Source organism: Ischnura elegans, chromosome 3 (genome assembly GCF_921293095.1).
Source record: "Ischnura elegans chromosome 3, ioIscEleg1.1, whole genome shotgun sequence".
Lineage (NCBI taxonomy): Eukaryota > Metazoa > Arthropoda > Insecta > Odonata > Coenagrionidae > Ischnura > Ischnura elegans.
The window spans coordinates 13,286,545-13,313,347 of NC_060248.1; the positions used below are offsets into that span (position 1 = coordinate 13,286,545).

The following is a 26,803-nucleotide window of genomic DNA, read 5'->3' on the forward strand; positions in this document are numbered from 1 at the left end:
TATTACATTATTATACATTTATACTAAATCGTGCTGTAATTCTTCCGCTTCTTTCAATTCTCTTTGTAATCACTATTTCCCGGCCTCATTCACTTCCCTTTCTAATTCACTGTCAAATTCAGTGCATACTTCTTCTTCCCCTTCTTTACTTTTGTGGTTTTAGATGCATAAACGTACTTTATTCTCTCACATAACTCACAAAAAATTCTTTAAATGTTAAGTTACAGGAAGACGAGCTTCAATTAAAGGGATTTATAGGAAAATCAAAACACAAATCTAATAAAAACTAATTTAGTTCTTGCTTTTATAAAAGTGCCTGCTTTGGTTGCATCACCAGAGTTCAAAGCATCGGGATTGTTATCACTCAACCCTGCACCGTCAAAAACCAATTTTTCTAGGACAATCACCAAATTCCCTGAGTTTTTCCAGGAGACCAGACAAGTACTCCAGGTTAGCAGACACCCTAACAAAAAGGTCTGGATTAAATCTAAATTAATACTTTCAAAAGCTACTTATACTATCCTAATGGGTGCACTTTCAATGGGGTAGCTGACATGTCATGCAGGTGAAGAATGTTAATGTTTAAATATTTTTAGCAACATATTCATGATTTGCCAAAAAATTATTTTTAAACAGTGTAGTTAATATCGACAGAATATGAAAAAAGTTTGGGTTGATTCTGTGGATCAGAATTAGAGAAACATGATTCAGTATTTTTCAAATATTTAAATTTTACAGTTCCTACTAAAAAAGAAAACAACATAATAATAAAATGAAAGGATTAGGCATTAAAATGAGCCAAAAATTATTGCTCAGTGAAAAGGAGTAGAGAGATAAGAAATACATAACATGATTTAGGGCATGTTTTTTTAATGTGATAAAATAAAATGTGCATGAAATACCCAAAAACTGTTTTAATAAAAGCGGTCTAGGGATATATTCCTCGAGGTGAATGTATCCATACAGAAATTTTGATCAAAATCGGATATGTGAAGGGCAAATGGTTTATTGAATTGAGAAGTGATGAGCCTTATAACTATATAAAATGTATATCTTCTATTAGAGGTATGATCATAGCATGTATGGACATATTTGACTTTTTGATAAGAGATCACAAAACTCAACATAAAGATACTTTTGAACAGAATCATAATTCATTAAACAATTATTTAGCCACCTTTGCATCAAAAATGCCATTATTTAGATCAAATGAACAATTTTTGTAGAAAACTGAAACATTTTGCCATGTTATATTTCACTGTGACCAGGGCCAACATTTCAACTGGCTGGAATATGTCCAGCCACAAGATTCTCTGATCTGGTGGTGTACACGCATACAAATATCCTTACATGACAATGAAAGAGTAAGATTCAATAGTACATGAAAAAAGCACTGATAACAAAATATGACTGGAGCGACTTCCTTTAATAGCTGAATTGGTAACTTGTAGTATATTAAAATTAATAGATGTTAGATACACTGCATTCAATTTGTAGCCTCATGACTAGTACAGGGGATCACAGCAATGGAACAAAATATGATAAAAAAATAACAACACTTTATAATGGATGCATTTGATGCAAATGAATATAAGTAACTGAGATAAATATTTGACCATATTCAACAAACACTCAGGCAAAACAAAAGGCATCCTTTTTTTGCCATCATCATCACTGCCTCCACACATTCTACGCACATCACTTTGTGGAGAACTTTGCTTTGAACATTCACCCATCACTCGGCTAACTTTCCAATGGACTTCCACTCCAATCTAGCTGTGTGTGGTGGGCAATTCATACTTGCACATTGACTCTGATTTCATGATGATAACTCTCACAATAGGGGTTTCTCACGATTTTGCTACCATTTCTTTTCTACAATGAAAAAAAAGGTGAAAAGAATGAAGCCTTGAAGTTTGGTTGGAAGAATGTAAAATTCACACTAAGAGACTGCAGTTTTCATTTAATGCATTGCTTTAGCCGTGACTAGTGCTTTTAGAAACATGTATTTAATAAAGTCACATACAATGAGGTTATTTCTATTTTAAAAGGAGATAACTTGAACTCTGAAAGACCACCCCTAAGAAACTAAGTATGCATCAAGATTATAAAGAAATAAAAACTAATTTTTTGTAGTACATATACAATAGAAGTTTATAAACTATTGATAAAAAACTGGGATCTCATTCTAAATATTCTGGAAATTGAATTTAAAAAGACAACATTTGTAGTTAGATTCTAAAGAAACGAGATTGTTTACCCTAGAAAATGTGTTATCTTCAAAGGAAGGAATTCACCATGCTTAAATCATTTCACTTGACTGTGGGTTTAAAACCAAAATTGCATGATTTCTAGTCGATTATGTTGCCAGTTACACCACCAAGCCATCATTATTCAAAGTAAATAAATTCCTTAGCAGATTTGAACTGTACAAGCTGATAGTTCCCGCAGTCTGTATATCTAAATTGTAACGCAGGTGAACTCACAATAACAGTGTCCGTAACAATCCATCAGATGCTACGTATAGAGCATGTTTCTGTATGGAAGGGAGGTTTGGACGTAGACAGCATCAAAGAAGAGAGGAAGCATTGGAAATGTGGTGCTGTTACAGAATGATGAAGATAAACTGGATCACCCAAGTAAGTAATGAGGAAGTTCTAAGATGAGCGGGAGAAAACAAAGTCTTCTGAAAACTGTAAGATGAAGACGGAAAAACTTAGACGGCCACATCATGAGACATTATGGCCTGATTGAAGACAATCATCGAAGGACAGGTAGACGGGAAGAAGGCCAAGGGATGGCCCCAAATTAGTTACATTGGATGGTTTAAAACCACTTGAATAGCGCAGATTCCATTCGCAGATGCTCTCCTTGCTGCTAATATTTTTGGCTGCTAGGTGTTCCTAGTAGGGTCACTGTTGCACGAATTTTATCTTTGTTCCTTAATGTTGTGAAAAATATAAATGACAAGACACCAAACGGCCTCCCGATATCAGTCTTTGAAGTCTTCCTACTTTCGCACTCGTCTATAATTTTAATTTTGGTTTTAATGTTCAAACATTTACGTTTCCTGGACATGATGCACTCACACAAACCACCTGACACTACTACACCCCTGAGACTGAGTAAACTCCGCCCCTCCAAGCGACTAAACTCCACCCCTTACCCACAGCCAAACTCTCTGTTGCCGTGTGATTGGGCACACCCAGTCGACAGGATGGTAGACGTTTTTCAATCGCTCTCTTCTACTGAATATCTTTGCCTTGGATCGTGCTCAAAGGATTGGGTGCATTAAGTTCACTCTTTCATAGTCTGAACGTTTTTTGGAAAGTGATTGCAATTATATAAATATTTCACTTAATGTACAAAATCTTCAGTTGGTCTGAAAAAAAAACCCTGGGTGGATTGAATATCTACAATAAAAGCACCGCATGGGAACGGATTAGCGGGGACACATATGCTGCATCGCAACATTCGGAGCGGAATATGATATTTGACATAGGAGTCTGTACATATGAACTTTTAATTATTGCCTAGAGATTCAACGGCTCTTGTGTCGGAAATAGCATTTTTAATTGTGCTTGCATAGTACATAGGCCTTGAGGGTAGCCCACATCTAAGTTAAGCCATTCGTTTAAACAAATTAAAGGGATTGTGCGGAAGTGCATCACTTTTTTGCTGATATGATGTGAAACTTTGAATCGTACAGAATTTTGGAGAGTATGAAGAAGGGATAATGAAGATTCACCATGATTGGTCGCTTAGCAGGGGATTTCTGCTATCAGCACAGTAATTCTGCTTTTACAAATTCTTTTACAGTAGTTTACTCAGCAGTGATGGGTCCTCACTTGCCAACCTAAGGTTGATTGCTATTTTGCGATTTTGGTAATAACTGTTATTTTCCTAAATGGAAATAGCTGACGATGCCTAGATGGAACTACATTCCTATGCATAAATGAAATATTGAAATAGCATCACTGGATAGCATGCAGCGACACGTAACCTAGCTCTAGCTTTCCATAAGTTGAAAGTTAATGTAAGGGCACCAATCTAACCATGACAAGCTAGCTTTCCACCAATATACCAAACACAGGAAAAGATGGAAGGGGTTTCACTACAATGTAAGTTCCTACACTAAAGACACTATTAGTGACGAAGCCAGCGAAATAAGATGGTTGGGAACTGACTCCCTCTCCTGCTGTCATCCTCCTCCCATTCCCCTCCCTGGGAGAACTGGGCCTAACACAAGAACAATGTAAAATGGGAGCGTGCAGAGCATACTCACGGCCGTAAATCAACTAAATGGTTAGACATAACTGGCTTTGGGTGTTGTTAATCAGACACACATCGTGTACTTTTAGATTAATAAACAGATAATACAAAACATAATAGTTAACGCTTGCTCAGCGGTGCAACACCCTCACGAAATATCTGTTGTAATACTGAGAATACACAATGGAAGGAGCTGTTTAACCTCCCTAAATATGATTTATTTTACAAGTAAAACATAGGCCATTTGGCAGTACAAAGACTATCACTCGCTAAAATGCGGTTCTCGTAAAATGCCGTACTCGCTAAACTGGGCTTCCACTTAAAATGTTTTGCTCATCCTGGAAGGATGCAACCTGCCAATCAACTCTGTATACCAAAAACATATTCACACATTACAATAAACCCACCATTTTCCTGTTCTCATCGAAGTCATTAAATGGAGATTTTACTGTAATTTTGGATTTCTGAGAGATTTAATACTATTGTATACATCAGGGGCCATCATATTTACGTCACTTGCCATCAAATTGCTTCGAAAGAAATCCTTAAATTTAGCATCAAAACATTTTACAACCTCTGATAAATTAAACCACTCCAATTCAACAAAAATTATACGCCCCACTAAATGTAAGTTTATGCATTCGAGCATCGTGAATGAATAAATTTATCAATTATCCATGTTTATAAGTTTAATTTACCTAGAGGGAAACTCTGGCATTAGGTAGAACTTAACTTTTGAAGACCAAAAGACTAAATTAAATCAAGGGGATGTTTTTATGCAAATCTTCCATTTAAGAGATTACTATAGATTTCTTTTTTTGCAATTCACACACAAATACAATAATATGTCCAAGTAAATGAATATCTAAGGAACAAGCCTGGGCAAAGTCGGTAAGGCATCTTTGCAGCTAAAAGAGCAAAGCACGAAGGTGGTCAACGAGGATGAACACACTCTGCAATAGTTGTTGAGTGCTCGAAATTGGGTTTCCAAGTACTCTGCCTGAGCATGGGCTGCCCACCTGTTCCTCCACAAACAAGATGTCAGCAAATATTCGTCACCAGTCGACTGATTAAGTATGAAGGTAGGTTAGAAGGGCTCATTGGATGGCTCAAACAGCTAGTGTTAATTAAATAGCAAGTATGTAAGCATTGATTAGTTCACGCCCACCCTAACATCTCTCTTCCACATCTAAATACACTTTGCACGCAGGCAAAGAGCCAGAAATGTCGTTTGAAGAGGGTGGAGGAGGGGCCTGAAAGAGTGGCCAAGAGTGGTGTGCAAGTTGCATGCTAATACTGTTTTTTTATATCAATTGGGAAATCAGAAACCTGGATAGCGTAGTGGTGTTTGTAGTGGCCCGGAAAGCCTAAGGTCTGTGGTTCGATTCCCGGTCCAGGGGAATTTTTCTCAAGGCAATTCATGTTTATAATGCTGAAAGTTAAGTTCAACATTGGCTATTGGCAGACATAAGGATATGCAACTATATTGAAAAATAGAGTGCCTCACCCTACGCTACCAGCCTTCTTAGCATATGTATCGTAGATTATCACCAAAAGAGTAAAAATTTTGGAGGACTCCATACCCTGGCTACCTATGGAAGCTAAATATCTTAAAAAAATTCAAAAAGCATTTTGAGATCAAAGTGCAACATTGGCTTTTTTGCTTAAAACTCACAACATAGCATCAACTTTGGATATTTGTTATCGTTAAAAATAAAATGTGGAAAGCATTACTCATGGCAAACCCCCATTATGAGAACTGCTCCAATTGCATACGTTTGAACCACCACGCACATGTGCTGCCAGGCACACAGCAGCACACAGCAGCAGTCTTACCCTAGAGAGGTCTTTACATGATCAGAGCGACAATTCTACTCAGCATATGGCACTTTCTCAGGCTACCAACCCTCTGCTTTTGAGTAGAGTGCCACTTGAGGCAATAAAATCATTATCTTTTACACACTCAACCAATATCCGACCTGCAATAGCCGATGAAAGTCCTAGTACAAGTTCACATTTCTACGATGAATAGTGGTATTTCACAAATGCAATGGCCACCAATTCCTTGCAAAATTCCTCCAGCACAATGACACTCTTCAGCATCCTTGCCTCCTCCTCATCCCTGAAATAAATGCAAATATATAAGAAGGGGTGCCATTTCCAAAACTATATACAATTTAATAATAAGATACACATTCCGTCAAAATAAAATATATAATGACTTTATCATGGTATAACACGTTAACATCTCACAGTCTGCTGAACTGGTTGTCTAAGTGCAAGAGGAACTTAAGGAGACCAAGGCTGCTTTAAACAGTGAGCTCTCTTCCAGCTGTGTGACACTCAGGACAACAAAATAAAAAATAACAAATAATAACTAAAACGATGAAATTGATGATGATAATGAAGAAGGCATGAGATTAAGGCAATAGAATTAAATTACTCCTTAACCTGAATAAAATAATTTTATTTATTTATTTATTTCATCACCAAAAACAGCACAAAGGCCTTTACATTGGCTGTTCCTAAATAAAAAATATATAAAAGATAACAAACAATAGCACAGTAAATGAAAAGTAACAGTAAACAAAATTTTTTAAACGTGAGAAGGGGCACTATTGATTAGACAATGGTGAATTATTGAGATGGCATTTTAAGGTGGCTTTGTAACTAGTAGCAGAGGAAAATAGGTCCAGGGAAGGGATTTTCGAAGATTATACCACACAGAAACAGCACTGAAAGTGTAGGGGAAAAGTTACTCACAGGGTTGGGGGAGGCAGGGGGGGGTCGTCAGTCGCTCCAAGCAGGGCCCTCCGCATGCTGCTCAGTTTGCCCTCAAAGTCTGGCACAAGGGGCACCCTTGCAGCCATGATGTCAGCAGCAGTCTGCAGGGCAGCGTAAACCGTGGCACAGCCGGGGGCAGTGGGGAGCAGGGGGTTGAGCAGCCATTCGTGGAGGTGGGCGTGGGGGAGAAGGGCGAGCCGAGACACGAGCGCTGTCGTCTGCAGGTTTATCTCGTGCGCCTGCAACCACCCCTCCATTAGATACAATACCAACCATGCCTAACTCTACCAACAAATATTTCAAATTTCCAAATGGACACTCTATGAAGAGTTTATTTATCAATGAAATCTAGTATTATGATATTCATTTAAAACATTCCATTCCCACAGCCTATAGACTCTCATGCCAATGTAGAGAGAAGTTTCAGACAAATTAAAATAAAAAATGAAGTCTCTTTCCATGAGAATAGGCAGAAAAAGTATTCCCACAAGCAAAGTGGAATACATTTCACCACCACTGGCACTTTCCAGATTACAATCACACACTCTGATAGTTGCATTCCAAATAGAAGGAAAGCATTTTTAAAAGGAAGGTCTTGGAAGCATGGAAATTCCACACAGCCACGACATCCGAAGTAATTTTACAATGGTTTCCCACCAGAATGACCAGTCTATTCGCTCACCTGGTACGGCAAGTTCTCCAGCCGAGCAATGAGCATGCTGAGAAATGGGCCTTCGTCAAACTGGGATGAGCCGACGTCAGCCTCTGGTCTCGAGTCGCAGCTGGTCAACTCGGCTGCCGAGTCGTCGTCTGATGCAATGGCTGCTGTCGACAACTGTGCCGGTGGGGGCGAAGGGGAGGGGGAGGGAGACGAGCATGGGGAGGATGAATCCTCCGACTCTGGACTCTTAGCCTCCCTCGGCCACGAGTACGCAGCGCAACGCACAAACACCTCACGATATTGCCTGCAAATCACAACATGCACCATAAGCCACAGTTTATATTCCATCCTATTACGGACTTAGGTCACTCATCTTCAAACACAAAAATGTTAATAAACATTAAAAAAGTTCTTTTTACAATCATACTTACCACACTCATCATCTTCCATTGAATAAATAAATTCTTTGGAATCTTCACTGACCTTAAAAATCCAAGTCTAGAACACCTTTCAATACTCCCTATCATTCATACCTCCTCAAAGCGTGGACGGTTTACTTCATTCACTTCATCTAAAACACGATAAAAAATTCATATTCTCGATAAATTCTACTTGATAAATACTCACTATCCTCAAATTTTGAGCCCCTCCTCACACGAATGCAAACCCGCCACCCAACCAACCTGTCAAAACTTTCATAAACCTTCCCCTATCAAAATTTACAAGGGCTTCTTTCCTCTATTCCATTCAGCCAGAATCAAATTTCACACCTGCTGAATCCACTGCCATTGAGTAACTTAAAAAAAAGGACATTTTAATCGTCTTGTCAGATAAAGGCTGCATAGCTGTTGTACTTGACACCACCAACTACACAGCAGAATGCAAAGCCTGATTCACGCGATCATTTTTTTCGTCATTTTCGAGTGACCACTCGAAGATGATTGTCGCACGCAATTGTTTCCTGCAATCACTCTAATGATGAAGATTAACATCACTCTTTTCATCATTTGTCTGGTCGCTTTTTCCATTGCTGAAACACCATACCAGCCCATCAGACCTAAAATTACATACTAAAATTTTGTTAGGGAACCCACGCCTTGATGTAATAACAAACTAAAATCAAGTTTGTAGGTCTCAAAAAGTATCAAGGCATTGAGAAAGATGAAGTACATGACCTTGATAACCCAATTTTTGATAGCTTTGATCAATGCCTCTATTTTTGTGAGATATGGTCCACCACAAACTCAACAACCCCTCAGAGTACAACCCTGTTCTGCCAAGATATGGCCAACACATCTCATTTCCACTTCTACAGACTTCTCCTCCACATTGGAAGTGCATTTAGATGATTGAAATTTTCATTTTGTACATGGTAACAGTTTTATTCAATGATTTTATTTACCATCTTATTAGCAAAATGGATCTTTTTATTCCATTTTTTGTCTCTTTTTTTATATCATACCGTGAGATTTTTATTTAGCCCTAGTGATGACTTCTTTTACTTTGAATGATATTTCTGGTATTCCAGAGTAACGAAAAATATCCTGAGTGATTTTTGTCCATTTGCTACAAAATTTTATACATCATATCTATCACTATTTATAGATCTCATTGTAAATATTATTATTTATTTATTTATTTTTTGACGAGTTCCTTTGCCACCTGTACACGTGATCTTAAAGAACAGTAAACATTATTACAGTAACACCTCTATGTAGTGAACCTCTTCATATCATAAACCTCTATACTTCATACCACCTCTATGGTCCCGTCAGATTTACTTGTAAATTTATAGGCAAACCTCTTTGTAGAGAACCACTGTATCTTGTAAAACCTCCACTTATCATACCAAGGAGACACCCCTGAGACAGCCTAATTACCTCCGCAAATCATACTGAGACAACTAGAGACCAATAATGTACCCACGATTACATACAGGGAATGACATTTTCAGCGATAAATGTTTCAAGCTTATTTTTTTTTCTTATACACCTTTAATATGCTGTAATTTTCACGTTTATCATTAGTTATGGCCATTTTGTTCCATATCATCTATGTTTAAATACATTAGGATAATGGTTTAAAAGATAGTAGTGCCTTTCATTTCCGAAGGATATGAAAAAATGGTGCCCATCACTAAAACCCCTCTATAGTGGACCTCCATACATCAAATTGCCCAAATTTTGGTCCCCTCCATTACGATGTAAAGAGGTTTTACTGTATTATTATCATTATTATTATTATTATTATTACCGATTGGCCTCCTGGATGTACTGCTCATAGCCACACGCTGATGAGCTGCTCCTCACCCCCTCCTCCTCTTCTTCTCCACTGCAGTCATAGTCTGCACTCTCCCCTCTCGACACCAAGTGGGATGGCTCACAAGTGCGCAGTTGGTCTGGTAAGATGTTTAGGAAGCTGTCAGTGGGATGCAAAAGACAAAGCTTCAGTAACTCAACCACGTAATGCACAGCTCTGTAAATGCCAAATTTTCAACCTGAGCTGTTTGCACCCAAATGGACCAAACCTTGGGAGTTGACTCAAATTGACTCCTAACTTAACCTTTAATATTTTACAATATTCATTAAATTGCCTTACCTACCCTCTCCCTGCTCATAAAATGCTTCTTGTTCACAGCAAAAACCGAGATCTTTCAGTGGCAAGCCAAAATAATGAACAATATGCTCAAGAAATATAAACAATTTTTGCATTTTTCCACAAAAAGGATAATATTTTCTATAAAAAGATGGAAGAGTGGCAACTGAGTAATGAATGCCTCAGCCAAACTGCTTCCATTCTCCTTTGAATCCTTTCATCGAGGCTTTCAGTTCACTGTTAGAATCAGCACAGCTCTCCACAGAGGGATCATTGGCTCCGTACAGACTTGCAAGACTTCTCAAGTATTTTTGCTTTACTTCGTGAGATGATAAGTAAAGGCAGGTATGATGTATTTTTTTGACGTATTATTTGTTTTAAAGAGTTCATAATTTTCCAATAGCAATCTATCAGCCTTGAGTATTGGGAAACTTAAACTTCTTGAGAAACTCAAAAGGATCTGGAATATAGAAAGAATGCTTGGAGGACCATAATTTCACAGGCTAAGAAAACGCCTTGTCAGTCAAACACTTAGAGCACTCAGCATGAATTTGGGGTATATTGGTTTAATAAATATTTAATTCCAAAATGCATAAGCCCTATTGTACCTAAAGCATAATGGACCCAAACAGACTACCTTCCGCCATTTATGTGTAGCACCTTATCCTTCCTTGCATTCTTGAGCGACTACAAATACATGTGGGAAAAATATTACTATGAAACAATCAAGTAAAGCAGAAGTAAATGTCATAAAATGCAATCCAATGTACAAGGGAAAATTATGCTTGGCTTCACTTTTGTCAAATGTTTTTTGTTGTCATAAAAGGCTAATTTTATTCAGATTTTTATCTATGTATTGTTATCAAATTTAATCCGTTAAATGTAAGTAATAATTTCCAACATACTAGAATCCACTTCATACAAAATACAATCAAGATACCAAATTAGAATTGAAATACAGACAAATAGGAGAAGGAGCAGGATTCAAAAGGTCAATATTTAAGGTCTGGCTGCAGTTGATTCCATTATATTCATGCCAATCGACAAAAATATACGCAGTAAAGCTAGGTAAATTTTTGCAAATCATAAAAATGGCATAAAATATTACAATAACCCATGTATTTTTTAAATAAAAGGAAATAATCCACATAAATCAACAAAGGGAAAGAGAGGGATGGGAGTACAAAACATGAAATAGAACAAGGCAATGGCGAGGTTAAAGATGGGGGACATCGTTGGGAGGGATGAATGGGACTGATGCTCAGAAACTCATGATGCCGCATCAAGCGCTCTACCAACTAATAACACATTTACCATGATTTCATCAGAAATCCATAGCAAACGTCATTAAAATCAAGAAATGGGTGAATATGTTGTAATTATAAGTCAGCATATATTTTGGCTCTATTGCATACAGTAAAAAACTTCTTTATGCTAAGATAATATGCATATTGTACAAAGAAAATTCTAAACAATGCTCAAAATGGTCATACACTGAAGTTGGGCATGGGGGAAGAAAGAGGACAAAACAATAGGAAGGGCAAAGGTATGTCATTAATAACTGCTAGCATATGCCCAAAAACACAACACAGATAAACAAGAGTCATTCCAGAACTCACCAAGCAATGATTTCACTGATGTTATGAGGTGCAAGCGTTCTACTGGCCCTGAGGCATCCTGGGGAGGCTGGAGCTGCAAAAGGATATTAACATGCATTGCAAGCCCACAAAAATACACATTTTGAGGGAGTATAAATTTTTCTACGCGTGTTTTAATTATTTTAAAACGCCTACCTATCCTGAGAAAAATTAGAGGTAAAATCTGTGCACACTTGTGGTGAATACAGAGGGTACCATTCATTAATTACTACAACAGTAATTTGATATAGGCTGTATAGGTAACAAAAAGAGTGCACCGTTATAATTCCAGGGTGAACAGTCTCAGTAACTTTGAGGTGAAGTGGCCCTATCTGTGTTCATTTAGGAGTAAACATTTTTGCATAACTGTGTAAAGTGTGAACCTAGGTGAGTACAATGGTAACTTTCGAAAGGCATGACTCATACTTTTTCGCAGCATGGATTTGTTAAATATAATGATAGTTTTATTGTTCTTATACCCAGATTCTTCAGGTCATATGACGGTGAGGGGATTTGTTGACTTATAGAGTTCTCTAGAGCCAATTTCTCAATGTGAAAGATGATAGGTGGCTTTGATTTTTTTGTGGAGAATCCTCTTACATAAGCTGTGGAGAGAGCATTCTTCCACTCGATTCATGTCCCAGGGAGTTTTAATTATTTCTATAGCTTCCTTGATTAGCATTGGATAATATTGTTTCTCTTTTTAACCCAGGAACACAAACATAACATCCTCTTCAATGAAGCAACATTCTTGGGCGTAGAGGGATCATTCTATCCACGGTAAATCAAATAAGTCATAGATTTTATTGAAACTCAAACATGAATCGAAACCACCAATTATCTTTTGAATTAAGGAATTCCTTGATTCAACCTGCAGCTCTATGTAAGTCAACCAATCCTATCACTGGTATTCGATCTGAAGATGGTTGGTGGAAGACCAGCGAAACTGTCATCATGTAAAGAAAAATTCACATGGTAATCCTCAAGAGGTGTCATTTTTGCAGAAGCTTGGTACATCTTGAGCCTATGGTAAACAATAGTAACAGGCACCAATGCGCACAACGAGTGTAGCTGTTGATGTTGAAATGTACACAAGGTGTTATTAAACAGACTCTTCAGATTAATACAATAATTACCTTGAATTTTACACAGATTGGGCCACTTTACCACAAAAAGACTGAGACAGTACTAACTGGAATTCTAGATGCATAGTAAATAGTCATTAAATGGGCACTCGATGGAAACCCATGATGTGAATGTGTCACCTGTTGATCCCCCCCCTACTAGAAATGAATGATCACAAAATGGCAAACCTTGGATTTCTTCGGACTCCTTGTCGCTCCAGTCGACCAATTGGGTTTGAGGGGGGGGAGGAGCAGCAGAGTCCGAGGGAGGTGGCGGCTTGTGGCGAGATGGCCGGTGGCGGCGGGAGCAGTAGCTTCGAGACAAGAGGTGCTTTAGAGCGAGAGAGTGGACCACCGCCTCCAGCCGGCTCTCTTCAATGAGCACTTCAAAGAGCCGCAGCGACTCGAGGCTTACCTGTCGGACACAGAGAAGTTGCAAATGGAGGAGATTGATGCAAGGCTGACTCACTTCAAACATCTATAGATTGCCTCTGGTCAGTCATTTATTAGACCCTTCATACAGTGGCTCAGCAAGGGGGATAAAAACCCCCCCCAGAGCTCAGAGAAGTTTCTAAGTTAAATCCATTTAACTTAATTACATTAATATTCCTTATGGAATAGTGTAAGGATTTATAAAATATCCCTGAGAAAGCTGTAAAACTCACTATTTATCCTAAGATTTTTCTGGGGAGGGCCCCCACACCTCCCGATTAACCTGGTGGGTATGCCATACCCCCAAACACCCCAGTATCAGTTGCACCTAAAACCCCTCCCAGCCTTAATTCCTAGCTGCGCCCCTGCCTTCATATATATCACACCACAGTTGACTTTACTAGTATACTAATAAGTATCCATGGTTTGCTCAATGTTAAGTACTGTATGATTAAGAGCCAGAACGCAGGAAATCCTGAGTAACCCTTATAGCTGCTATGCTTGCACTCTTCATTGGTGCTGTCCCAATTTTCATTTCTGCCGTGAGCGGGATATAAGAGCATCAGCAAATAGATATTGCTGTTCATAATATTTAAATAGAGATCATCAATTTCTTCTGTCAATTTTTCTATCTAGTTCTGTGAAAAACTAAGCATCTCTTGGTAACCAAAACAAACGTTGTTTAATTCCTAGGTTTTTCTTACCACAAATTTACTCAATTAATTCTTCAAGCTGTTCACATACTCCATCTACTTACTCTCCACAGTTGCTAGTCAGCACACATTCCTGAACCACTACAAGGTTGACGGGATGAGCCTGAATTTCCACAATAGCTTACAATTCTTTTTTCGATTTCAAAACCTCTGTATTTGATACCAATGCTACCAATAATTGACTTCCCTCCTGGCCACCATGTATAACACCAAGGTCATCACTTCAGTGGTTCCCGCTATCCTTCCACCTCACCCCACACATTCCCACAGTGCCCACTCTCCCTCACTCTATCTTTTGACATTTTCTGACTTACTCGCCCTCGTCGTTGTCCTAACATTCCAAGTCATTACATTCATTGCCTTCTTCTTCTCCATCTTCTTGGCATTTCAGTGTTTCGTCCCATTTTGCATGCTGCAAGGCTCAAGAGCTCAATATTTTTCCGGGAGGAGACAGTCGGCATGGTTTCCACATCCGTTCCCACAGTATTTTGTGTGACCCCCATCAGGTGGTCCACCTTTCTTCTGGTTCCTTTGACTTTTCCCCTGCCTATGAACCCTTTGATCAACCTAACATGGGTGCCTATTCCAAGAGCAAATTAAAATTACTCCTGCCGGTGCAGCTTCAGGTAATCATTGAAATTTGCAAAAGTTTCTACCATAGCAAGGTTGTAGCCCAAAGGAAAGGATACACCCTTTCACATTTAATTATTTTTTCCAACTTCCTTAGGAAGCTTTTTCGGCACTAATCTTATTGATGAAATGATTATGGGTTTTATTGTTTTTTTATTGAGTTCAGAGTTCTTAAAATTTCATTTGCTAGTAGTAGGAAACTTTTAATTTCCTCATTACATTTAATCACAAATCTCTGAAGCTTGAGATGGATATTTGCCTTGGGCAGGTTAACATTTCTGATTTTTTTTAAAGAAATAACTGGAAAGTTTTGCTGCCATGTAATAATGATAATATTTTTTCATGTCCCTGCTGAGCACTGAAAATGAGAGATAGAGAGCAGTGAAGGATGCAAGGGTAAGTACATTACCTCATCCACTTCATGGACGCAATTGTCCAGCAACAGGTGTAGCACACAATTCCCAGGCTCTCGATTAGCACTTCCATTGGAATCTGAATATTCACTCTCTTCTCCCACCAGCCAATGACACAGCTCTGAAAACAATTGAAAATGAAACTCCAGAAATTTTGAGATTATAAAGCTTAGTTGATGAATAAGCACGAGACGAGCAAATTCACATTCAAAGCATCATTCATGGAAGACTACAAACAGCATAGAGGCATTACTAGGAACTGCAATAGAAATTAGAGAATCATCCACAGTACAGTTGAAGCTCAGTAAAACAAGTGCTCCCACAGTCCAGAAATTTGAGCTCATTTAATATCTGAAGATGAAGGATGAAGCCCCTCAATTCCGACATTCATCCTTGCGTCCTACTAATCATCAGTATCAGTGCTATTTTACAGAGGTAGAAGATTTGCGTATGCTTTGACTTGCATATGTATCTATAATTTTACAAATGAAATAATGAAAAATAATTATTTCCTCACCAAACTAAACATCAATCCTTCCCATACGTGAATGATTAATACAATTTAAGAGTCCCCAAGTACCCCGAGCACCAAAGGCTGTTGACCGCAGGCATGCATGAAAAACCTGGACTCTCCACCATTTCGAATGTTTTTGCAGGGGAAGGAGGTCAGGAGTTGGGGGTTTGTGGAATTTTCCTGCAAATCATTTGGGGTCACCCACCTCCATGCAAAATTTCAGCTCTCCAGCTCTTCTGGAAGTGGTTGGGAATTTGTATACATCATTCAATCAGTCACAGTCCTTGAGTTTAGAACAACAGAAAGTAATACATCAATTGAAAGGAAGAATAGGGAGAAAAGGGCCGTGTGATCGCCACTATGCCACAAAATTAGATGCTACGCAAAATCACTTCATGCAGCCAAACGGAATAAAGTCAACCAAGATCTCACCTTCCAGAAGATATGGAGCTGATATCATTCGAACACATTTGGTAAGATGGGCTGTGGACAAAATGAGAGATGTTCCATCATCAGCTAATTGTAGTGACTCCTGTAGGCATCCCTTGAAGAACTTCTCCTTGATAGCAATGGCCAGGGCACTCCCCACCGTTGGATGCGATTCCCGCACCATCTAGAGCAGAAAACATGGTCATGACATGCTAACAACACAGAATACAAAATTTTATGACTTTGTCTTCTCAAAACTATTTTACAACAGATATATCAACGTTACTATTTGGCAAATAATAATAACACCAACAGAATTGGCATTGCAGAATTTGACCATTTAACTTTCTCCACCTTTCTGGGGAATATTGGATTTATTTTACATGCATGTTTATTTACAATGAAATAGTATGTATGCTACTGTGGGAGGAGAGGTGAGGTTGGGATACACTATGACGAGCGACTGAGATCAGAGAGAGATGAGGGGGAGGAGAAAGGATTGTGGACACAAATGACCTTTGCCGACCCATGCACACGCAGATAAGTGTGAGGAGAATAAGAGAGAGGTGGATGGTAGAACATACGTAGGCAATGCAGCATTTGGGAAGAGGCAGAGGATGTCTGGGACCACAACCACAAGGTTGAGAGAGAGAGAGAGAGACAAATTTGCTGTACTACTTAATGTCAAAAACGTCTTAACTTGAATGTCAAAAAAAATACCTGATCACAGTAGTCAAGCCATGCCAGAAATGCAGCCACTTGATGACAGCCAGGAAACTTGGAACCTTCAAGCCACTGCGGAGAATCCAGCCTACAAGTACATCAGAGAGAAAGCACCTATCACAATTCATTTCACCCCTGTTTGCTGAATCATCAACAATTGCCTATCACTTTGCATCCCTGAGAAAGAACCTTAAAAACTACTTTTACTAAAATATAAAATTTTCACCATAGCCCCACGACCACTAATGGATGCTAGAATACTTAAATATAAAGTAATAATAAAGTCGAAATATATATATAAAGTTGAAAAAAAATAATCCAGGCCAAAAAAAGTAATTTAGGCAGAAATTTCATGCACCATTTTACTAATATTAGTAAAATTTTTCCACAAATACACAATGCATAGGCTACCATCCAAGAGGACCCACCCAACACCACCAAGAGATGAGGAGTGTAAAAATGGCTCCCAGAGACAGGACTGACCAGCAGGAGAGCCAAATTGCTCTTATGACAATCTAATACCCTAACCACCACATTTATGTCTCACCAGTACTAGTACATCTCATTGGAAAATTCTCTCCAATTACCATCCTTACGTACTCGGAATAGCATTTGGTACTAAAAATTCAGCCACAGTTTTTCCTTCATGAATACATACAGGTATAACTAGAGAATAATTTTCCTAATTTCAGCAAAAGCGACTTTTACATTCATTGAGCTGCAACCGTCACAAAAAGAAATTCTACCAATGTATTTTATACACATGTACTCATTTGGCAGCAGTGAGAATTAAAATTTTGTTTAAAACATGTTTCTTCAAATGTTGTTTTCCCATGTGAAAGCAATCTTTTCCAATCAGAAGTTTAAGGCCAGAAGTCTTTTTTTTTTAGATCCACAAGTGAAATTGCCAGTTTCTAGCAGTAGTTTTATATGGAATATGGCATTCTCTTTTCACAGGTAGATGTTCTAATAACATTTTTAACCCTTCTCAATGGCCTGTGTTTGAAACTAGGGATTGCTATAAGCAGCTCCATGAGAGGGGTAGAAGGATACCCTTTATTACATTCTAGAGTTGGTTGCTAGGCAGATGACCCCAGCCGCAAAGCCCCGCAACCTGAAGGGCCTCTCTTTGTATGAGTTATGTGCACTCGTCGAAGATTGTTTATGAAGTAAATGACAAGTAGTTTTTCCAAAATACCGTATAAGCGTGTGTAAGAGGCGCACCCCTATTTTGAGCATCGGAGCTATGAAGAAAAAATTTTTGCGGCATTTTTTTTATACTATCGCGCGGTGTTGCAGACCTGGAATTTTGATAACTGCGGCGGTAATAGCGGCATAAGAGGGAGTAGAAAGAGTTCCGATCCTCTCTTCGCATACGCCGTTGCTCTACGATGCTTGTCCTATTCACGAACAATTTTGTTAAATTGCTCTCGCAGGAGTATTGCAATAGAATTGCAGCCGTGGAAAATTTTAAGCCAAAGCACGACAGGCACATAGCATGAACCTTCCCAAGAGCTTGGACAACAATCGGGGCAATCTCAGCGCCGTAGGATAATAACCACGTCGTAGATTTAACAGAACCACACTCGGCCCTCCATCAGCCAATGCCTCTGCCGTTTTTTTTTTCCTTTCCGAGACCCCACAGGAAAATAGGAAAACATCAAGATACAGGGGAACAATCGAAACGTGTTTCATCCCTACCCCGTCTCACCAACTGACCTATATCGATCTCCCAGTTTATGGAGGCCAAATGCTAGGTGAGTCATCTACTGAGCCCGAAGATATCTCGATAGCTTTCAATAATTGTATGACACGCACGAGGTTCAAAAAAAGAAAGAGATCTAACGCGACGCATATCTGACAGAATTTAAGTTTTTTAAGCTCTAATTGTTTGACACTAAGATTTATAGTTACAACAAGGCTACTAATATTTAAAACAGTCCAAACAGCACAATTTCGGAAGAAACAAGCGTAGCATAAGCGCATTCAAACCAGACGAGACAGACTGGAAACTTTAGGCAACGCAAACTGCGTATATCACATTGCTGCACCTTCGCTCCTTCGCTTTGAAGGCAATGACGTCACATGCAAGATCGGACGTGTTCTTCCCGTGCTCCTTCGCTCATAGCCTCGTAGCTTGAAATACGGAGGGGAGGGAGCGCGCTCCTTCGATTTTTTTAAAGCGCAGGTTTTGGCACCAATATAATTTTCAGTTGCAATAATCCTCATATTAGCGTCTGAAGATGATTTTTGGAAAATCAGGTCCTCAGCGTAATGGAAATTACTCAGCAAGACAGATATTGACTATTGACCAGGTATGTCATTCAAAAATACGCGTTTCTCTACGCTTGATAACCGATTACTATATGCAGTATAAATGCCGCGGGATGCGCACTCGTGACAGTAAATTTAGCGCGCCCTTCGGAGCGAAAAACCCCCACGCAATCTTTTCCATGTTCACCTCTGGGGTACCGACGTGACGGCGCGATGCTTATAAGAAAAGCAAACAGGAGCATTTTAAAAATACATCACTAAGGGAGAAACTCCCCTGCCTGCCGCTTGTTTTTGACCTAGGATTACAGATGACTGACTCACACTGAAAACCAAGGCCACTCAGTTCCCCTTAGACTTGCGACCGGTGAAGGGCAGGGGGGAAGATAAGAAGTTTGTGTAAGAGGCGCACCCTCATTTTCGGCTGCAATTTCTGGGAAAAAAGGTGTGCCTCTTACACACGCTTATACGGTACTCGTGTTCTCCACACTTATAAGATTAGCTGCGACTACTATTATTTAATTGAAGAGTTGAAATTCACAACCGGTTATTATTTATTGCAACGTATTCAAACACATGGACGGCACTTGTTGGACACAACTTACCCCCACGTGGCGCGCACATCATCCAAATGGTTTGGGTCCAGGTTGGGCGGAATGGCCGCAAAGAGGGAGGCTAGTTGTGTGGGTAGGGCAAGGTGCAGGCCACAGCGCAACAAGGTGTCCGCAACCGAGTCAAATGGCAGGGATGCAAGCAGCATCAGGCCTTCACTTGCCCTCAATACCACGCGGTAGTCCTGAGCACAATCAATGCAAGGATTGAAATTCACGGCTGCAAACAATATTTCACACACCAATAGCTGCTATGATACACACAAAAGACAACACCGATTAATGCCACCCTTGCTCTCCAAGCAGAGAGACCATTCATAAAAAGGGTCCCATGTCAAATAGTAATCAGTCACTTTGGAAATCCAGCAAGCCATAACCACATCTCAGAACTTCCTATTTTGCAAACATAAAATTCAGTCAAAGACTTACAAATAGATATCACGTAGAATGCCAATAGGAACACATTTCAAATGCAGAGCAATGCTTGGGTGGATAAAATCTTTCCATACAAGAGATGAAATTTGTCCAACTGCCGACTTGATGTCAAATTGGCAATGCCACAGAACCATGCCCCTTCCCCGGAGAACAAGAAATGCACTGACAATAGAGCAAAGGCTTCTTCCCCACTCGTTGAGAAAGAAGACTATTGAGGAAATGGTTTTCACCTCGGCCTCAGTGCCGTCAGAGTGAATTCTTCATGGAGCTGAGTTACTAAGTATTCGGTAGCAATAAGTTGGCAACATTATTACATGCCATTAAACCGTATCTCCAAAATAACAAAAATGACTTAAGCACAGCTAGATTAGCAATGAGGAACTTGCATGGATCGTAGATTGCTCTAAAAACTATTTTGAATAAGTCAAATGGATACATTAGCTCGCAAAAATACCTTCAGTTTCTCCATTCAACATCAAAAGAAATAAAAAAATTGAATTAAAAATCGAGAAAAATTTCTCTGAGCCGACCACTGCGCGAAGACACCCGAGCGTTGCCGAGGCCAGGCGTGACGTCATAGGTGCCTAAACAACCGTAGGGAGTAGGGGAATACGCTGAGCGCATGGTGTAAAATTTGTTTTGAGGGAGTATTTTCGTCATCACTTTATTTTGTTCCGTTATTCTTGGGCAAGTTTTCCTAATGCTATTGTGCCTAGATTATTACTTGGGATATTAATAATGCGGCATCGGGATGATGAAGTACAAGCGTTTCACTTCGTATGTTTTAGTGATCAGAAAAAATGGATGATAACGTTGCCACTCGTTCGAATAGTACACCTGAAATTCATCTACATCTACATAATACCCCGCAAGCCGCCTAAAAGGCGTGTGGAATGGGGTGTTAGGACACCAGCCTTTTTTTAGGACACAAGCCTTTTTTTAGGACACCAAAAATTGATGCCACGACCCTCATGGAATTTGTTAAGACAAATTATTGCTATACGTCGGCGGCAAATCGAGTTGTAAAAGAAACTTTTAATACTGGAGAATAACGATCCGTAGCTGTGCTGTTGACATTAGAGTAAGCTGTGCTGTTGAATTTGGCAACACCGAATTAACGGAGAAGGTAGTCCTATCCGTCCTACGGTACGAATTCACAGCAAAGCAGTCTGCACACAATCCACATGTGAGATCGCGAATCGGTTCCGCTGCCAACACACACACAAGCTATAACCTATTTCAATAATGTAGGTAAATCCATAAACAATAAACTAGCATATACCATAAAAATATAGTGGGAAATAGGCAAATACTCTTATCAAAAACAGGATGTCACTGTCACATTCTTATATTCATCACGTACATAACTTACAATAACAGAGCTCGTTATGATGAAAACAACTATTTATTCACTGATTTAAACCCTTAAATTAGCCCACACAAGTGACTTTTCTCACTACTGTTCGTTGAAATAATGGAATAACAAACTTCACTCACAGTTTTTATTTCAATAGCGTGATCGTGAAATGTCATATCTACGGTGAACAACGGAGATTAGCACGCCACTGACAATTTTTACACTACTGTTAGACATTTATCGATAGCGTAATAGCACTTTTTACAATTCAATCACGATGAAACACTGATAACTCTTGGCCGATATTTTTCAACCTTGTCAAACTTTGTGCATTACAACCACTGGCACTGTGATTATTAGTAATAGCTTAACGGGAGATGTCACGTTGAAAATAACACTATTTTGGCACAAAAATGTTCCTAGATGTCTCCAATCAGCGAGCAAAAGTTGCATTGACTGGAATTCACCCCATAATACAAGCACATACAGTCCTAAACGACGAATTCTCCGGTACCTATGAATAAACGGATGAAGTTATTGTATATAAAAGCTAAGCGGACATTAGTAAACATCAAAATCGTTCTAATTACATACTTAAATGAATGATATGCCGTCGATAACATCAACTTACAATTTACGTATCCCCCTTCCAATGGCCGTGGCTCAGACTCCTACAACGATGTTACTTAGGTATTATAAAATTTTTGGTTTAACTGCTCCAGTTTTATATTTTATGCCCTTACTCAGATATTAATATTATAAATAATGCAAAATATGAGGGCTTCCAAGCCTCTATCGTCGGATATTTATTTTTAAATATAAAATAATCAACACGTCTAACAAACGAAGCTCTCACAACTGCTGGCAACTATTACAAACAATCACAACAATAGCTTCGCGTGATGTTTAGGCACCTTTGACGTCATCGAGGCTTCGTCGGCAGTGGCTTGGGGGGTGAGGGAGTTTTTCCCGCGCTTTAAAATTCGTTATATTTATCATTAAATATCTCGCGAAGGAAAACTCAGATTTACATGCGGTTTTCTTTGTTGTATTCAGAAAATAATTTTCTGTCCGCCTGTGAAATAAAAAAATTCATGCAAGTTCCCCATTGAAACCACTGTGCTGAAGGTACATTTTTGCAGTTTCCTTTTCTGAGGGGTCTCCCTGCTTGGGTCAGAGATGTAGTTTCAATGAGGCACATAGTCAGTGTTTATGAGAAGGGCCTCCCGTGGTGCAGGGTAATATCTCCTTCGATATGTGTCTCACAAACTGATGAGGGGAGGTCTGCAGGGGTGATCCAAGGAAAAGACTTGGTTAACCTCATAGGGAAATACTGTTTTATTTCACCATGCCATTTCAAATCTATGTTGAAAATTAATGTTTGTAACCGAGGAACAAAATTCACAAATGCTGAAAAAGATGATAGCTCCTAATAGTGAGAAGAGGAAGCCAGTTACCATGTGACAGGATACTCAAATAAAAAATCAATAAGTCTGGGAGGAATAAAATCGATACCCATTGAGTAGAAATTGTTCTTTTCTTTCTCATAAGTGAATACTTTTTTTTAATGATATTTCTAGGAGTATAAGTCAATGTAAACCAAGTTATAGTCAACATTTTGATTCATTTAAAATCATCCTCAGGGCTATGAAAGAGAAAACATGAACAATATAAAATACAAAGATGACAACGATATACAATATTTTTACGTAAAAATGTTACGCGATGCAGAGCCACCACACAAATCCCTTACATTGAGAACTTTTTCTTGGGTCAATGAGTATCTCTCAGGACTTAAGTTGTGCTCTTTGATAGAATGAGAAATATATCAGGACACATTCATGAAATGAAGGAGAATGTAAGAACCATGCAATGTACGTACAGCGCTTTGCAAGTGATTGAGGAGGGCATTGCACAAGTGAAGCCTCCTTGGGGAATCCTCAGACTCGGGTGGGTCCTGGGTTGAGTTTGCTTGGTTGTCTTCGCACATGCCCATGTAAACAGTGGTCAGGGGGGGATTTTTGCCCAGGACGGCGCAGAGGCTGCACAGGAAGTTCACTTCCTCAACTTCAGTCGGTGATGCTTTGGAGTGCAAGCACAGCCCAACTACTTTCTGCAAACAAAGAAACTTCCCCATTTTGAAATGGCACAAAAAATCAACCCCAAGAAATGAATGTATATGTATAAAAACATCTACAGTCAACAATTGATTATCTGCTTCCAGTTTATGGATTATCCTTACTCTTTCCTTCTCCCTTCATCAAAGATTTAGAAGAATAGTCTGACCGACAACAATAATGTAACTCTAAAAGAGTTCAATGCAATAACAAGAGAAACAATATCTAGGACTAAAACTAGAAACTTCATCCTCTGTTATCACTCATGCAACCCAATTCTCTACTCACTACACAAAGCCATGCAGTAAAAAGGTGTCAAAGTGGGCAATAATAGTCATTCCTACGAGGAATTTGCTAAGAACAATGGCTTTAATTCAGGTAATGGAGGGCATTGCAAGCACATGGAGTTTTGAGCTTAAGATGAAAAATGAGAGGATCAACACCACAACACAACGTGTACAGAAGGGAACATTCTCACCTTGACAGGAGCTATGATGGCCACATGAGGAAGTATTGTAGGTCGAATGTGTGGCAAGAAGCGGGAGAAGAATTCCAGGCATGATGTCCTCATTCCAATTGGCTGGTCAGCAGATGCCAAAGTGGCAAACACATCCAACACACGATGCTCCAAAAGGTATTCAAGACATGGCCCTGTGCTCATATCGTCATTGTCAGCAGAAGACGCCTCCTCCCCGCCTTTCTTCTCATCACCGCCTTCCTCAATGAGAATCTGAAAGGAAAGGGCGTCACTCAGCGGTCACTCTCATATTGCTCAGTAGCAGAACCAAATAAACACCATTCAAAACCAAATGGAACATAAGGTCAGGTAACTACAAATACTATGTACCAGCATTTCCAAAAATATGCACACTCCTAATTCATCCACTGAATGAATGGGGGCTAATAAACTGGGAAAAAAAACCTCCCCTGGTTAGCACACAAGACGTTAAGTAGAGTTTACACCCAAGTTTCACACATCTTTCTCAACAGAGAAGAGGCATAGGAATGACTGGAGAAAAACAAATGATTGGGGTGGAGGGATAAGGCAAGGCTGTAAGGGAGAGGGGAAAGATGGTGGGGAGGAAAAATAGAAATGGTTGATTGGCATTGGCGATGCTATAATAAGCACAGTTGATCCCTCGTGCAGGAAACATCCCTATAGCCCAAATGCGCACCTGCTCCAAGTCCTTAAGCTCGAGGAGGATGGAGATGGAGGATGTAGCCCAATATTCATACAATGCCCAAGTTATTTGTGTGATTTTGTTGAGGAATATACAGTTTTTCCCTGACTTTTGGCAAAGAAGGGTAGGCCTGAGAGAGGTTTGTAGTGACAGGAAAGTGTGAAGGTCATCATCTTTGTTACAGAGTAGTAAAACCTTCTTTGTTTTCTCTCCACTTTCCAGCCTATTTCTCCTCATGATAAAATCCCCTTCACTGTTCTCTACCTCCTACTGTGTCTCCATACATGAAGTATACCATTCCCTATGCAATCATTGCCCAACCCTCTGTGTGGGAAAATGCACCACCCCATTAAACGTAATGATTAATAATCCCTGCACTTTTTGCAACCTGTCATGCCCCAATACTTCCCTCCCTGTCCCAAAACAAGTCACCCTACAAGGTGGCCTCTTTAACGAATGGTTTACTCTCTGTATCATAGCCCATCCCTCCTCTCAGATTCTACACCTTACAGCTAGCATCCACTGCCCCTGGTCTCAACATGGCATGCTAAAAAAATCCTATTTTTCTACCCAACGCTTTCTCCTTCACTCTCTCATCCTTGCTCCTAACCATTTGCTCAATTTTCTTTAAACAATAGAGAAAGGCAGCACGGACAGGCTGCTGATATATCCCGCTGTTCATACTTTTATTCTATTTCATGCTTGCGCCAATCGTGAAGCACATATGAAAGGTGTGATATATAAGATTCAGATTACTTGAAGCAAAGTTTTTTTGCTACTACAAAATTCAATGATTTCATTAGTTTTTTTATTTACAACATACTCAGTGTAAAAAGATTACATAAAATAAAATAACTTAAAGGTGTCAGAAGATAGAAGAGAACCTGATGCATTTTCAAAAGGGTTATTTGAAAAGGTTATTTTTACATTTCAGTGTCGTTTAAAGGAACTAATTCATTAAATACATAAAAGGACCTTAATATGTTATTAAATTTTATAAGCAGCAAAATCCTCACTTTTCTCAGTATTTTCTCTTACGAAATTGAAATTTTTAAAATTAACTTTCATCAAGTTTTCTAGAGCCAGAATGGCATCAAAATCCATTCCTGGCCATGCAATTTTTTTATAAATTTTTCGGGGAGGACCCCCGGTAAGTTGGCCCCCATCATGACTCCGTCAAGGTCCCCCAGTCATCACCTCTGGTTCTATGTTTATCACAATCCTAGTGGCTTTTTCGAAGATAATTGCACGCGTTGTATTATACCAGAGTGTTAAATATATATATATATGGGCGGAACCTATGCCCAAAACAATCTCTTGGCCAACTCATAGGGCTAGATCTCGGGGGGAATTGGTTGCATAAACCCCCGCCGAAAACACTGGAGATAAGATTAGCCTGGATAGCTCGGTGGTCTGAGCATCTGCCCGGAAAGCAGAAGGTTCGTGGTTCGATTCCCAGTTCAGGTGAACTTTTTTCCATGTGTTTTCGGCCTTCATTCCATCTCCACGCTACACTGTTTCATCGTCCTGTATTTATGTTTCTGTCTCTTCGTTTCAATCTCTATTTATTATTATGATTATTTATACATATATAAATAGTTCAAGTCAATATCAATAAACACAGAGACACAAAAAAAGAAACACTCACACTGGAAAATAAACTCGGAAGCTTTCGAAGAACTAACTTCTTTCTCAACCACGGTAAGAATGGGGAGGAAAGGAGAGTGTTGGAAAAGGGAAAAGAGGGGAGAGAGGTATGGGGAGAGGGGGTTAGGAAAAGACGTTAGGAAGCGACGTTCAAACCCGGATAGCTATTGGCTTGCAAGTGCCAAATGCACGCAAATTTGAGGGTGTGGAGATTGAGGGCGGAGTCAGTGGGAGGGAGAGAGGCAATGATTGAAACT

The 26,803-nt window shown here is 39.3% G+C and overlaps 1 protein-coding gene across 2 annotated transcripts in view; it reads right to left on the minus strand.

The window, feature by feature from the left end:
• Positions 1-899: 899 nt before the first annotated feature.
• Positions 900-26,803, minus strand: part of LOC124155454 (FHF complex subunit HOOK interacting protein 2A-like) — a 34,162-nt gene continuing 8,258 nt past the window's right edge. For both annotated transcript variants that reach the window (XM_046529278.1, XM_046529277.1), the window contains exons 4-15: positions 24,197-24,448; positions 23,484-23,714; positions 19,804-19,994; positions 16,925-17,015; positions 16,208-16,388; positions 15,258-15,382; positions 13,263-13,488; positions 11,932-12,004; positions 9,971-10,135; positions 7,739-8,021; positions 7,036-7,295; positions 900-6,394 (exon numbers count right to left, since the gene is read on the minus strand). In XM_046529278.1, the coding sequence (XP_046385234.1) occupies positions 6,292-6,394; positions 7,036-7,295; positions 7,739-8,021; positions 9,971-10,135; positions 11,932-12,004; positions 13,263-13,488; positions 15,258-15,382; positions 16,208-16,388; positions 16,925-17,015; positions 19,804-19,994; positions 23,484-23,714; positions 24,197-24,448 (2,181 nt within the window). In that variant the 3' untranslated portion in view covers positions 900-6,291. The remainder of the gene's footprint in view (positions 6,395-7,035; positions 7,296-7,738; positions 8,022-9,970; positions 10,136-11,931; positions 12,005-13,262; positions 13,489-15,257; positions 15,383-16,207; positions 16,389-16,924; positions 17,016-19,803; positions 19,995-23,483; positions 23,715-24,196; positions 24,449-26,803) is intronic.